Here is a 13688-nt window from a genome sequence, read left to right on the forward strand (position 1 = left end):
GAGTCTCAGAGGGAAGGGACCTGCCCCAGTCCTGGCCCTTCACCACTCACCCTGGGCCCAGCAATCCTTTATTCAGGCCTCAGACCCTTCTGCATGTCCCCTCTGTGCCAGGCTCTGTGGCCGATGCTGGGGGAACAGGCCGCATGCGGTTGGGGATGCTGGAGCCAGCTCTACGGGCTTGTGAAAACTGACTGTCACATTTTTAGGAATCTGGCAAGCCGGCTGTAAAACACAGCCATTACTAAAAATTAAATGATGTAAACTTACAATTTTTTAAATGAAAGGTAACAAACACCCAAAGCTCATCACTTTCTAAATTACTTTCCTGTGTTTTACTGTTATCTATGCTCTTGAGGTTATTTGTGTCCATTAACAGGGCTTCTCGACCTCGGTGCTACTGACACTGTAGAGCAGATGACTCTGCGGGGTGTCCTGTGCACTGTAGGAGGTTTGGCAGAATCCTTGGCTTCTAGCCACCACATGCCAGTTGCACTCCCAGAGTTGTAACAACCAGAAGTGTCTCCAGACATTGCCAAGTGTCCCCTAGAGAAGGAGGGGGCAAAATGACTGGCTGAGAACCACTGGTCTATGGAATCCGCATGGTGGAAATGCCATCTACTGGTGCTTCTGTGTGTCTCCTCCCACCCTCCACGTTCACATCTGTACCCGGACACTGGCCACATACACCACAGAAAGTGAAAAATGCTACCGATCAAGGTTTGATGGATTGTCTTTTTGAATGTCTTAGCTGAAAAAAAGAGATGGTGAAAATACTAATAATGCAGATTGATTTAAAAGTATGTCGTGTCCATAGCCATTGTGACCAGCACAGGAACCTGGAGAAACGTTCTTCAGTGTTTAAAACTATTATCTAATTCAGCAAAGAAGCTGCTCTCATGAGCGGCAAATAAATGAAGTTCTGTCTCTGACAAAGGTCTTGCTTATCTCACTTGCGTCTTAACTCACTAAAGTCAAAGCCTCAACCAGTATTTGTGTCAGAACTTCACTCTTCCATCAGTTATAACCAGGGGTGAGCTCTAGACAGGAGTTCCACAAAAATTAGGGAAAGAATTCCATGAGGATGAACTGAGTATATGGAATTCACAACAGAGAGTATTTTTATTGTTGTTTGTAAACTATTCTCTGCATTCCTTAGGTCAGGAAATGGATAATAAACGTACATACATATATGTGCATGCATTCCCTCCCCATCCACAAGAACCCGTTGTTAAGAATTTCCCAGCACATCACTGGCTAAACGAGATATATTTAGTCCAGCCCTCAAAGTGCATGGGGACTAGAGAAACAGCAAGAAATCGTCAGCCTGTCAAAATTCCCTGCCCTGACCAAGCCTGCCCTTCACCATCTGAAACAGGAAATAAGAATGGCTGTCAGCCCCGACCACACGCCAAACGATGCATTCGACTGAGCTGTACGGAACTGCCAACATTCTACCTTTCAATGACCTACAAAAATACGCACAAGTCTAGCCACTGCAGCAAGTTTTGAGATATCAAAAGACGGAAACCAATCCGAGTGTCCATTGATGGGGCACAGGTTAAATGAAGTGTGTTGTACACGTGCAATGGAACATTACACAGCTGCTGAAAAGAAAGAGGAAGCTGCCTCTACACCACTGAGGGAAAAGAGCAGCAGGAGGCGGTCAAGTGAGAAAAGCAAGGTTCCCATGAGTGTGTGTGACATGCTAACTTTGGACAAAAAAAAGAGGGTGAACATAAGAACCTATACTCTGTGTTAAAATTGGAAATAAACAATAAAAAGATGGAAAGAAAAAAAAAGAACCTATACTCTGCATTGGCATAAGGAAACTCCATGCACTGGGTTGAATAGTGTCCTCCCCAAACTTATGTCCACCCAGAACCTCACAATGTGACCTTTGTAGATGTCATTAGGTAAGATGAGGTTATACTGGAGTAGAGGGGCCCTCAATCCCATAGAATGGTGTCTTTTTAAGAGGAGAGACACAGAGACACAGACACAGAGAGGGGAGGCCATGTGAAGATGGAAACAGAGGTTGGAGTCATGTACCCATGAGCCAGGAGCCCCCAAGACTGCCCACAACCACCAGAAGCCACAAAAGCACAGCCCTGATGACACCTTGATTTTGGACTTCTAGCCTCTGGAACTGTGCGAGAATAAATTTCTGTTGTTTTATGCCACCCAGTTTGTGGTGACTTCTCATGGCAGTCCTAAGAAACAAACACATTCTGGAATTATATGTAAGAAACTAATAATAATGGTCACTTGTTATGGGGAGAATGAGAAGATGGAGGGGAAGGTGGGAGGGAGATTTTTCACTGCAAATCTTTTCATAATTAAAAAATTAGGGGGGAGGGTATAGCTCAGTGGTAGAGCGCACGCTTAGCATACATGAGGTTTTGGGTTCAATCCCCAGTACCTCTGTTAAAAAAGTTAAATAAATGAATAAACCTAATTACCCACCCCCAAATATAATAAAGTTAAAAAAAATTTTTTTAAATCATGTGAATGTAGTATCCATTTTATTTTATTAAAAAATAAATTTTTTTCTTCTTTGAGATGTAATTGACATACAGCACTGGATGCCTTTCTGGTGGGGAGGGGGAGGTAGTCAGGTTGCATTTATTTATTTAGGTGGAGGGACTGGGGATTGAACCCAGGACCCTGTCCTTGCTAGGCATGCACTCAAACATTGAGCTACACCCTCTCCCCAACTGCTCTAAAAGTTAAATAAGTAAAGCACTTTCAGGTGCCTTCCCACACCCTCCTCCGGTCTGAGATCCCTGACCTGCTGGGCCATGGACGTGGCCCACAGAGGAGGGCTGGTCCCCCGTGTCCACACCAGGCCCAGCCTCGTCCAGCCACAACCCTGGCCCACGTGACAGGAAGGATGGGACAGATATGCTGGGAGCACACGCACACCGAGGGCCTCTCAACTTCTCCAAGGAAAAGATCGCACTCCCTAGGCCCTGTCAGGTCCTGTTCCCTGTGCCCACAGACCAGGGAAGTGCAGAGAGAGGAGACACCCTCATGGATCTCCCGTCACACCCAGGTCCTGCCGGGGCCCACTCTCCAGCCTCATCTCCTGCACTATCTCCTCACGCCCACGCTGAGCTGCACTGATCACTGCCTGTCCTCTGACCCCGCCTTGTCTGTCTGCTCTGGGCCTGGGCTTGCGCGGCTCCCTCTGCCCACACTGCCCTTCCCACACTCTGCCTGGCTGGCTCCATCAGCTTTCAGGTCTAACTTAGGCATCGCTTTATTCATTCGTCTCACAAATGAATGCTGAACATCTAACGTGGGCCAGGTCTGTCCTCGCCACTAAGGACACAGTTGGGGCTGACCAGCAGGGAGCCTGGGCTGACCCCTCGAGACCCCCAGGTAAGGCCCTTCCTGTTTGTGTGGACCAGTACCTTCTGTTTCTCCCACTGCAACATGTCACAACTGCCTGGGAATGGGACTGCCACCTTCCACCCATTTCCCAAGAGCAGAGGCCAGTTCTACCAGTTTCAGCCAACACGGCAGTGCCTGGCCCCAGACGGATGCTCAGGGAATTTCTGGGGCACAAACCTCCAAGGAGAGGGAGGATGATGGGTTGACTGAGACCCCCCTCCAGCTGGGTCCCTGCCCCCCTCACCTCCAGAGAGACATCGGCCAGGATGTGGTGGGGCAGCTGCGAGTACATGAGCCCCAGGCCCACGATGGCCTCCAGCTCGCCCAGGTCGGCCGCGTGCTCCAGGTGGAAGACCGCTGACTCCCGGTCCCACTCCTCGTCCTTGTCGCAGAAGCGCCCGCCCTCGTGGTAGCGCACCATGGCCAGGTGGACCTACCACACGGACCACACGTGGGTGAGACCGAAGCCGCAGCCGAGGGCCCCCAGCCAGCCTGCGGGAGGGAGCGATTAGCAGAGGACGCGCCGGGTTAGCGCAGGGAGGGCATCGCTGTACCTTCCCCAGAATGGACTTCCCGATCTTCTTCTCAAGGTCCAGAGCGTTGAGCCTCTGCACCTCCAAGGCCACGGCCGAAGGCCTGGGCAGGTGGAGGCGGGAGGAGTTGACGAGATTCCATTTCTCCACACAGACCTGTAGGGAGGACCAGGCATTTACAGGCCAGAGGGGTGAGGGGCTGGGGCTGGATGCATCCTCCCGGCTACGAAAGCCAGCCTGGCAAGTTGAGGAGAGGGGAAACGTGTGGTGTCAAGTTTTCTTGCACAAACATGGCTCCACTTCCAGTCACTCGTGGGCGCTGAGGGATGTGGCAGCAACAGGACACAAAGGCTAGCACACCAGACAGTTCAAAGACGTGTCCCCTCACTTACCAACCTGAGTTGGGTGGGGGAGGTTAGACCCTGAGCTGCTCCTTTGACAGCTCCCCATATGTGGCACCAGAAGTGCCTGACTTCAGACCCGGAGACAAATCTACCGTGCTTTCCTCTGTGCATCCCAGGCTGCTTCGGGGGACGGGCTTAGAAAACACACCATGTCTCCCAGCTAAAAGCACCCTCTCCCCAAGTTCTCACAGGACAGAGCCAGGCTGCGATGTGTGTGCGCACATGTATGTGTGCACTGACCATCCTACAACGCACAGGGCAGCCCCCACAACAAAGAATGACCCAGCCCAGAATGTCACTGGGGTTTTGGTTGAATGACCCTGCCACGCTGCAGCCTTGACCCGACTGGGAAATACAGCGTGGTAAGTAAATACGACACGGCAACTAATCTGTGTTCTGGAAGCAGCAAGAGTCCAGCCTGCCCTGGTGATCAGGGAAGGCTCCTGGAGGAGGTGCCACTGGGGTCCAGCCTGGGAGAGCAGACAGGAGGAGAGGAGATGTGACCACAGTGGGAGGAAGGATCTTGCAGGTGGGAGATAGATTCGCCTTCGCAAAGGCTGGAGAGTGAGAGGTCCAAATATGGTTCAGAGTCAGCTGGAGAAGAGCATCGTGAAGGCTTGTCTTTCCCACACCTACCTGAGGGTAACGATCACCTGAGACGCTTCTTAGACCTTCTAGCCAGGTAACCTGGGGAAAGTCACTTAAGAGCCCCTTTTTCTTACATGTAAAAAGAGGGTGAATAACACTGAAACCAAGAAGTGAATTGATTTATACTGGAAGGCACCTACATGGGCAGAACCTGAACATGTGAGCTGTGGCCTCCAGAACCGGCCACTCGAATCTTCCCTAACCGTCCCCACTGATCCTCCAGCGTCCCACCCAGGGCAGGAGCTCAAAAAGCATTTGTCGAGGGGATTCGGTCCTTTGCAAAATCTTCTCTGAGGAGATGTGTGAGGTGCCTTGGGCAGGCAGAAGTGACGTGACGTGAAGGGGGAGAAGCAGAAACCGAGGCTGGAAAAGGCAAGCGCACAAACATGACAAGGACTCCCGGGGTGCTTTACCCGTCCGCAGCTGCCCAGGCTGTCTTCATCCGACTCGTACCTCCGGTTACCGTTTGAGTGGCCCTGAGGGAGTTCAGAGGTCAGAGTGATCCAAAGAGCAGCCCTTCCCCCCAAGAACCTCCTCTGGGGGAACTGGTCCAGCCCTCCCAGGGGACCCTCCTCAGGGAACTGGTTCGTCCCCTACCCATCCCGGACCTGGCACCTGTCTGTCCAGCAGAGAGGATGCAGGTTAACAGGCAGGACCGGTGTGCTGGGGCGGCCACAGCCTTCCACTCACTCTCACCGTGTGCACAGATGGAACGGACTCCAAGGCACAGGATCCCAGCAGTCAGGCACCAAGAAAACTGGGCCAAGTCCTCCACCCAGCCAAAGCTCCCATCGCCTGATTACAATTTCACAGTAACAAAGCGAGACAAGAGGCCACCCGCCAGACTGGCCTTGATGCTCAGGTTTAATTTGGGCGCTTGGCAAAACCTCTACATGGATGATACTGCCCAAGACCACCCCCCCAGGATGCTGCTGGGAAGATGCTTCAGGAAACCATTCTCGGGGTCACTCTGGAGGGACTGCTACAATCCTGTGCTTGGAGCTGGGCCCTCCCACCTGCACCAACACCTTTCTGGTCTGCTACCCACCATCCCCTCTGCTTAGCTACCAGAGGTCCCAGCTTCACTGTAAGAAGTGTCTGCCATTTTCAACCTTGTGTCTAATCCTCCATGCTTGTCCCCTCACTAAACTTACTGGTCCACACTACCCTGTTTTATCTTCTGCTCTGCATGTGTCTTTATCTGAAATGATTTATTTACTTGTTATGCGCTTATGACCCACTCCCCTTTCCCCCAGCTCTCTATCCTCCTGGACAACCAGGTAACAGGGGACTCTGTTCTCATTTCCTGGGGGTTCCTTACATGTTCTCGGGGCTCTGGGTCATCCAGCTCACCCCGCTTCTCACTGGGGTATCCGCTGTCCCCACTGTTCTCAGAGTCCTGTGGAGAGAAGATGACCCTAGGGTCTCAGTGGTCCTCTGAGTACCTAGTGGTGGTCATATCTGGAATTCCAGCCATTTTCTTTCTCTCCTCTGTCCTATCACCTCACTTAACACTCTCTCCCTCCAACCCTTGTTGGTCGGGTAACAAGGAAAGGGTGGAAAGCAGTGGCAAAGAGCTTGGACTCTGGGGCCAGACTGCCTAGGCTCAAGTCCGAGCTTTGTGACTCGCCAGCTGTGGCCTTGGGCAGTTGCTTAGCCTCTCTGAACTTTGGTTTCCTTCATTACAGCCCCTACATCAAAGGGCTCTCAGGATAAAACGAGGTGTCACACTCAGGGTCGGGATCGTAATTGAGTGCTATTATTAAGAGTGGCTCACCCAATTCTCAGGCAGAAAAACAAAGGCTGGTTGAAAGGATATGACACCTGGATAAAGATGTAGTATTGGGAAGAATTATTTTACCACAGCTAAGCCCTCTGCCAAAACTGCACAGGTCACTGGGTGTATTTTTTTATTCTTCAAGGTCTGAGTTCTGTTGTGAAAAAGAATCTGGTATGATTTAGAATCTCTAGAACTTCAGTCATTTGTCTACCAACATTGAGTTCTGGCATATCCCCATGTCACTATTCAGCCGATAATTTTAATTTTTTTCCTTCTTTATTCTACTAAGAAATATTTCAAACACATAAATAAGAACAGAGAATCCTAATGTGAACTCCTGTACTGCTGTTAGAACTTAGACCTCTTATGAGTTCCTCCCCATCCCATTCTCTTCCTCCTCCAGATAAAACCCCATTCATGAATTCATATTTCTATTACTTTTCTTTAAATAAATCATCTTATTTACTTAAGTCAATATATTTTTAAAAGAGGCTGGTAACACTACCATAAATGTAAAACCTGGCTCAGTCTCCTAGGCAGATGGGAGCCATGGAACATACACAACGGAATCCCTGGCCTCTGGTTTGGCCAGGACCCACTCCTCCCCAAGGAGCTGTGTTATCCTCAAAGGCCCCAGCCCTGGTTTCTAGAAGCACCACAGGCTTCCTACTGCCCCTCCCCTAGGCTTTTGCTCTGTGTGAGCCAAACAGCTGTTCTGATTTTTTTTTTTAACTATTTCCATTGTTAATATTGAGGCACAATTTACAGACAATCAAACTGAAGTGTTTAGTGTGCTGAGTGAAAGACTATCTTTGAAAATGGATCACAGGCCAGACCCAGAAGCCTGGGAAGCCCCCTCCTTGTACCCACTTCCTGCATGACCCTGGGCCCCGTGTCCTATCCTTGGAAATCACTCCTGAGCCAGACAACAGAGAGCCCCACTCAAACCCCAGCTCTGCACCTCCCAGCTCTGGGATCCCGGGCGAGGCCACCAACCTCTCCAAACCTTGGTGTCCTCATCTGAGAAATGGGGGGGAATACCACTCATCTGAGAAATGGAGAACAGAAGCAAAGGACCGCAGGGCAGAGGGTGGGTTTGAATCCTAACTCCATCCCTGGGTGACTGTGAACAAGTGGCTAACGTGTCTGTGCCTCCGTGTGTCCCCATCTGTCAATCAGGGATGATGAGCACATTGCCCAAGCAGCTGCGAACGCTGAGGGCAAGCAGGTGGCCGAGGGGACAGGTGGCAGGAAGACTTTTTTTCAAACTGAAGTACAGTCAGTTTACAATGTTGTATCAATTTCTGCTGTGCAGCATAATGTTTCAGTCACACACATGCATGCATATGCTCGCTTTCATATTCTTTTTCATTATAGGTTCCTATAAGAAGACTCTTCACCACGCTAACTTTTTGTACCTTTTCCTTTCCCACCCTCTCTGAAATTCTAAACTTCATCCTAACTCTAGAATAAGACCTACTCTAAAAGGAATACAAAATACTCTCTACCTCCTAAGTTGCTGTGGGGATTAAACGAGAATTATCTACCAAGCTCTTGAAACAGTTTCTGCCCATAGAGCCATTCCCTCCGTGTCAGCTATTCTTACTTTTTTTTCTTCCACTCGAGAACTCTGAACAGCAGTCAGGAGTGAAAACTGGAACCTTTGGAGCAGGCTGAGGGTGCAGCTTAAGGTGCCCGTGGGCTGTGCAAGTGTGGCAGTTCTACCAAGTCTGTGTAAAAAATTCCGGTGAATTTTTAATGTGACCCCCTAATATATGTCCGTCTGAATGCAAATATGTCATCTACAGCTTCCTGTTGCTGAGTCACCTAGAGGAGGCAGGACACCTGTTCTGTGTATCCAGCCTGTGAGCACCTCAGCTGCCTGCGCTGTAAGTTACACATCTAATTTGACACCATAATGTATGTTCAGCTGCATGCAAATATGTCAGCTACAGCTTCTTCCTGCTGAGTCATCTAGAAGTTGCAAGAAAGCTGTATTGTGTCTCTGTCCTGTGAGCATCCCAGCTGCCTGTGCTGTAAGTTATACACTGGAGACCCAGCCTAACCCCTTCTCCCCTAAGACAGCTGTCTGTACAAACGAGGCCAAACCAAACCCAGGGCCCAGCCCGGCATTTACCAAAAGGTCACACTGTTGCTGTTTTGGATTCTCTCTACTCTGTCTCCAGGAACCTGCACAGGCCCAGCTCTTCCCAGAGGAAACCCTGCCCTGGGCAGGAGGCTGAGATTCCCCTCCGCCTGCCTGTGCCCTCCTGCCAGCGCCCAGAGCAGACCTGGGCTGCCCACCTCTTCCTTGAGGACTCACCCTCAGTTCCCAAGGAAGGGAGCCCACTCCTCCCCAAGCTGCTCCTCCGTCCCTCTCCACTCACCCGGTGGTTGTCCAGATGGTCGTGGTCTCGGGGAGCCGCATTATCAAGGTCACTGAACACAGGCCAGTCTGGGCAGGGAGGAAACAAGAGTCAGACACCAGCTCCATCGCTGGAACGGTTCACAAGACCCACCTACAGCCTACAGCTGCCACCAAGCCTCTTTTAATTTTAAATTTACAAAGATGGGAGAAGAATGTTGTAAGCACCTGGAGGGAGCAACAGTTCCTCCTGGAGCACTTAGAGCCTGACACTTTCCAGGTGTGGGAGCCTAAGCACTGTGCCTCCTTGGGGTTGTCCTAATGCCAAGTCCACTTGTGTAATGTGTTTGTAAACTCATGTGCCGGGGTCATCCCCGGCCCTCAAGGAGGTGCAGTTGTGAAGGAAGAAAAGCCATTCGTACATTTGGGGCCCAGTGGGTAGAGTCAAGTGGGAGCAGCTCAGATGGTTGAGAACCAGCCATTTCCTGGTGGTTCCCAGTTTTCACCCTCCGTCCTAAGCTCCCACTAGCCAAACCTGGCTTGTCTCCTGGTCTTGTCTGGTTTTTAAGAATTCTTTTTACATTTTTGTTCGTTTTGGGGGGTGGGTAATTAGGTTTATTTATTTTTAAAGGAGGTACTGGGGATTGAACCCAGGACCTTGTGCATCACAAGCATTCACTCTACCACTTGAGCTATATACCCTCCCCCTCCTTTTTACATTTTTTAGTGGTTGGAAAAAAAAAATCAAAAGAAGAGTATCTTGTGATATGTGAAAATTAAATGAGATTTAAAATTCAATGTCCATAGTTTTACTGGAACACAGCCACACCTTGTTTTAGGTATTGTCTATGGCTATGTTTATGTTGCAAAGGCTAAGACCACATGGCCCACAAAGTCTAAAATATTTACTCTCTGGCCTTTTAAGAAAAACCTGTCAACTCCTGCTCCAGACTATTCCCAAGGCTTTCCAGTGGCGATGTCTCACAGGCTTCTTTAACATCTGACACGAAAATCCTCCTCTCCTGCTCCCCTGCCGCCTCCTCCAGCTGAATTAATGGCCACATCATCCTTTCTGTTGTTCAGATCAAAACCTTGGAATCAGCCTTGCCTCCCCTCTTTTCTGCAGATCCCACGTCAACATCATCAGCAAACTCTGTCCCTTCAACTTCAGAAATAACGATTCTGCTTTTCCCCTTTGATCTATTCATATGATGTTAATCGGTTTCCACCACGGAACCACCTCTGGATTCATGCAAGAACCCTATCGGGCTATGACAGACTGTTCTTTTAAGACACTAGTCTTGATTTGTTAATACTTTACTTAGAATTTTTGCCTTGTTTATTTATAAGTGAGGTTGGGATATAGTTTTCTTTTTTGGTGTTTTGTCAAATTTTGGTATACAAGTTTTTTGCTGATTTCATAAAACGCCCTGAAAACTGTTACCTTGTTTTCTATAATAGAGGTTGTTTTTACAGCATTTGGATGACCTGCATCTTGAACGTTTATTAAAAGAACTCACCTGTAAAACCATCTGGGCCATCCACCTTTTTGGTTGGCATGGCGGATCTTCTAACATAAGTGAAAGCAAACCCAGCCCTGTCTACCTGGTGCTCGTCCCCTCCAATCACAATGACCAGGGACCAAACCATCACTCACGGAGGGCGTCCAGTTTCTGGCTGTGCGGCGTGGCCGAGGACGGCGAGGAAGGGAGCGAGTCGGAGGTCACGTCACTCATGTTCTCGTCCCCAGAGTTCTCCGAGAGGCGAAGGAGCAGGGGGGGCCGGCTGCCAGAGAGGGTCCTTACCCGGGGGCTCCCGCACTTTTCCTCTGTCCCCCTCAAAATGGTTTTGGCTGATTGCTGGAGAATTAACAGGGATATGCACATGACACGGGCACCCTCTGGGGAAAAGGGGCTCTTCCTGTTGCCTGTTGGTCCCCCGCAAACCTGAGGCCCTTTCAGCCACAACGCCCATCTGTGCCTGTTTAGGGACTGGCAGAAAATCTAAAAATAATCAATGGGGATTAACCCGAAGACCTCTAAGAAGGGGCATCCGGGATAGGTGCTCAGAGGACCAGCATTCCCTCACTTCACAGCTCTGAGCGGGGAGACGCATGCCACTATATATCCAGAATCCCAAGCTGGTCTTTGCCAGCATTGTCTCATATCTGGTCCATGCAGTAGGGTAGGGATGGCGGCACATTCCAGACCCAGCGAGGTGTCCAGAGAGCCAGGTCCAAATCTAGCCTAGCCATGTGTCAACACCACACAAATACACACACCACACACTCACTACCTCTACACACCTTGTCCTCTTACTCTGGTCACAAATGGGCCAGATCAAGCAGACCCCAGCTCCCCTATTAATGGGGACATTCAGGAGAGCTGTGCACTGGTTTGGGGAGGGAGACGAGGGACACAGATGGGACCAAGATTCTTCTGGCCCTGATACTCTTCAACGAAGCATCGCAGAGCCCGGGCCACTGTCGCACAGGCAGCCCAGCTTGCTGGTCCTGGCAGCAGAAAGGCCCCGCCAGTCCCAGCAGGCTCCCACTGGGTACCCACCAGCAGCTTGGTGTTCTGGTTCACGGCATCTCTCTCTCTTGGGGAGAGGTCGAATGGAGCGAGGCCCATGCTCTTGCAAATCCGGTTGCAGGCGTGAGAGTGGAAGAAGAGAGCCATCCCACGGACACCTGCAGACAAAGCCGGGGTCTGGAGCACTGCTTTGCCTTGGGGCAGGGGCAGGGCAGGGCTGACACCCTGACATAGCAGGAGCAGTTGTCAAACGCGCTGAACTGGCAGGAGCCAGGTGCCCCGGGCTCCCAGCTCCATTATGTTGGGGAGGCCCATACACCACCTCGGCCAGCTTTCTCAGGTGAACAAAGAGTCAGAGATTTTGCGGGGAGCGTGGTCTCTGTGGACACACTGGCTTTCCCTGCCTACCTAGGTTGCCATCTCCAAAGTCAGTGCCCCTCTCGGTGTGGATCTGCGGGTCGGTGTAGAGGTCACCCACACCCTGGATGTCCACCACAATCAGCTGGTGGCCGGAACGCTCAAACGTGAAGTGGCTGAAGGCCTGTGGGGCGACGGGAAGGAAAAGGGTGACCACAAGAGACCAGGCTGTGGGCTGCGCGGACACTGGCAGGCACCGCTCTGAGGGGCTGTGACAATCCAGCTCTGCCCCTGCTGGGGGCCTTTCTCTGCAGGGAGGAGTTGTATACAGGCAAAGACGAAGGCAGGAGCCCTGTTTCATGGGGCGGGGACCTGAGTCTGCCGAGATGCTTCTGCAGGTGCCTCACCTGCGGCGTCAGGCGCACGTTGTCATCGCGGACGAAGCCCGAGTTGGAGTTGTACTTGATGTACTTGCCCTCAATATAATGCTCCAGGTGGAAGAGAGGCTGGCCCAGTCTCTCCTTCAGCTCTATGACGCACATCTGCATGATGTCCACCTGCGGGAGGGGGTTCGGGGTCAGGGGGAGAGCAGCGCCCAGGAGGCACCCTCCTCTGATGAAAGGTGGGAGCAGAGGATTGAATGGAGCCAGCCTGCCTGGGCTCTGATCCTGGCTCCATCACTGACCAGCAGTCTGGGGCAGGAACTGCTGGTTGTCCCCAGAATCTATTCCCCCTTTCCTTTGAGAGTGAAAACCTGAATGTATCCCCCACAAATTTCTCATGTTGAAATCCTAACTCTCAAAGGTGACGGTATAGGAGGTAGGATCCTTGGGAGGTGATTGAGTCACGAGGGAGGAGCCCCCATGAGTGGGACTGATGTCCTTATAAAAGAAGTCCCACAAGAGCTCCCTGACTCTGTCTACCATGCAAGGACACAGCAAGGAGCTGCAGCTGTGGAGCAGGAAGAGAGCCCTCACCAGAATGTGACCCTGCTGGCACCTTGATCTTGGACTTGCCAGCCTCCAGAACCATAAGCAAAAATTTCTGCTGTTTATGAGTTATCCAGTCCATAGTGTTTTGTTATGGCAGCCCGAATGGACCAAGACAAGCCACATTTCTAAGTTTTAACAGGATGCACAGCCACCCTAGGGAGGACACTGCTTGGCTTCCCTTGCAGCTAGGTGTGACCACGTGACTAAGCCCAGCCAATAGGAAGCAAGCAGCAGTGATGATGCAACTCCAGCCTGCCCTCCTGAGTCTATAAGGCGGACATCTGCCAGTTAGCCAGAGCTGACCACATGGTCCAGGGTGACTCCCGGCAGATGGCAGAAGAAGACAGAAGGAACTAGGCCTCTGGATGACTTAAGGAGGTGAAGCACCAGCCCACCCTGAGCCCCCAAGAGAGCAGGACTGTTAGATGAGAGAAAAGGAAACCATTTAGAGTTAGCACACAATTGTGGGTCTGTCTGCTAAGCAACTCAGTCTATGCCTGACACTAATACTGTGAATTTGGGCAAGTTATTTCACCAGTCTGTGCCTCAATTTCCTCATCGGTGGAATGGGGATCTCAGACTTAGTAAAAGGATGAAATCTGCTGGTGCACGGAAGAATCTGTCAACATTTGTGATGTCATTATTACTAGCAGACACAATTCTAGAGTGATATATACCAAAC

At 50.8% G+C, this 13688-nt stretch overlaps 1 protein-coding gene across 4 annotated transcripts in view; it reads right to left on the reverse strand.

Moving 5' to 3' along the window:
- Positions 1-13688, reverse strand: part of EEF2K (eukaryotic elongation factor 2 kinase) — a 60130-nt gene that overhangs the window by 10417 nt on the left and 36025 nt on the right. The window contains exons 7-15 of one of the 4 annotated variants that reach the window (XM_074346217.1): positions 12422-12571; positions 12066-12198; positions 11688-11815; positions 10781-10982; positions 9146-9213; positions 6300-6377; positions 5392-5454; positions 3948-4163; positions 3638-3826 (exon numbers count right to left, since the gene is read on the reverse strand). In XM_074346217.1, coding sequence (XP_074202318.1) covers positions 3638-3826; positions 3948-4163; positions 5392-5454; positions 6300-6377; positions 9146-9213; positions 10781-10982; positions 11688-11815; positions 12066-12198; positions 12422-12571 — 1227 coding nt within the window. The remainder of the gene's footprint in view (positions 1-3637; positions 3827-3947; positions 4164-5391; positions 5455-6299; positions 6378-9145; positions 9214-10780; positions 10983-11687; positions 11816-12065; positions 12199-12421; positions 12572-13688) is intronic. The other 3 variants (XM_074346219.1, XM_074346218.1, XM_074346220.1) reach the window with 3 other exon arrangements.

This window comes from Camelus bactrianus, chromosome 18 (assembly GCF_048773025.1).
Source record: "Camelus bactrianus isolate YW-2024 breed Bactrian camel chromosome 18, ASM4877302v1, whole genome shotgun sequence".
Lineage (NCBI taxonomy): Eukaryota > Metazoa > Chordata > Mammalia > Artiodactyla > Camelidae > Camelus > Camelus bactrianus.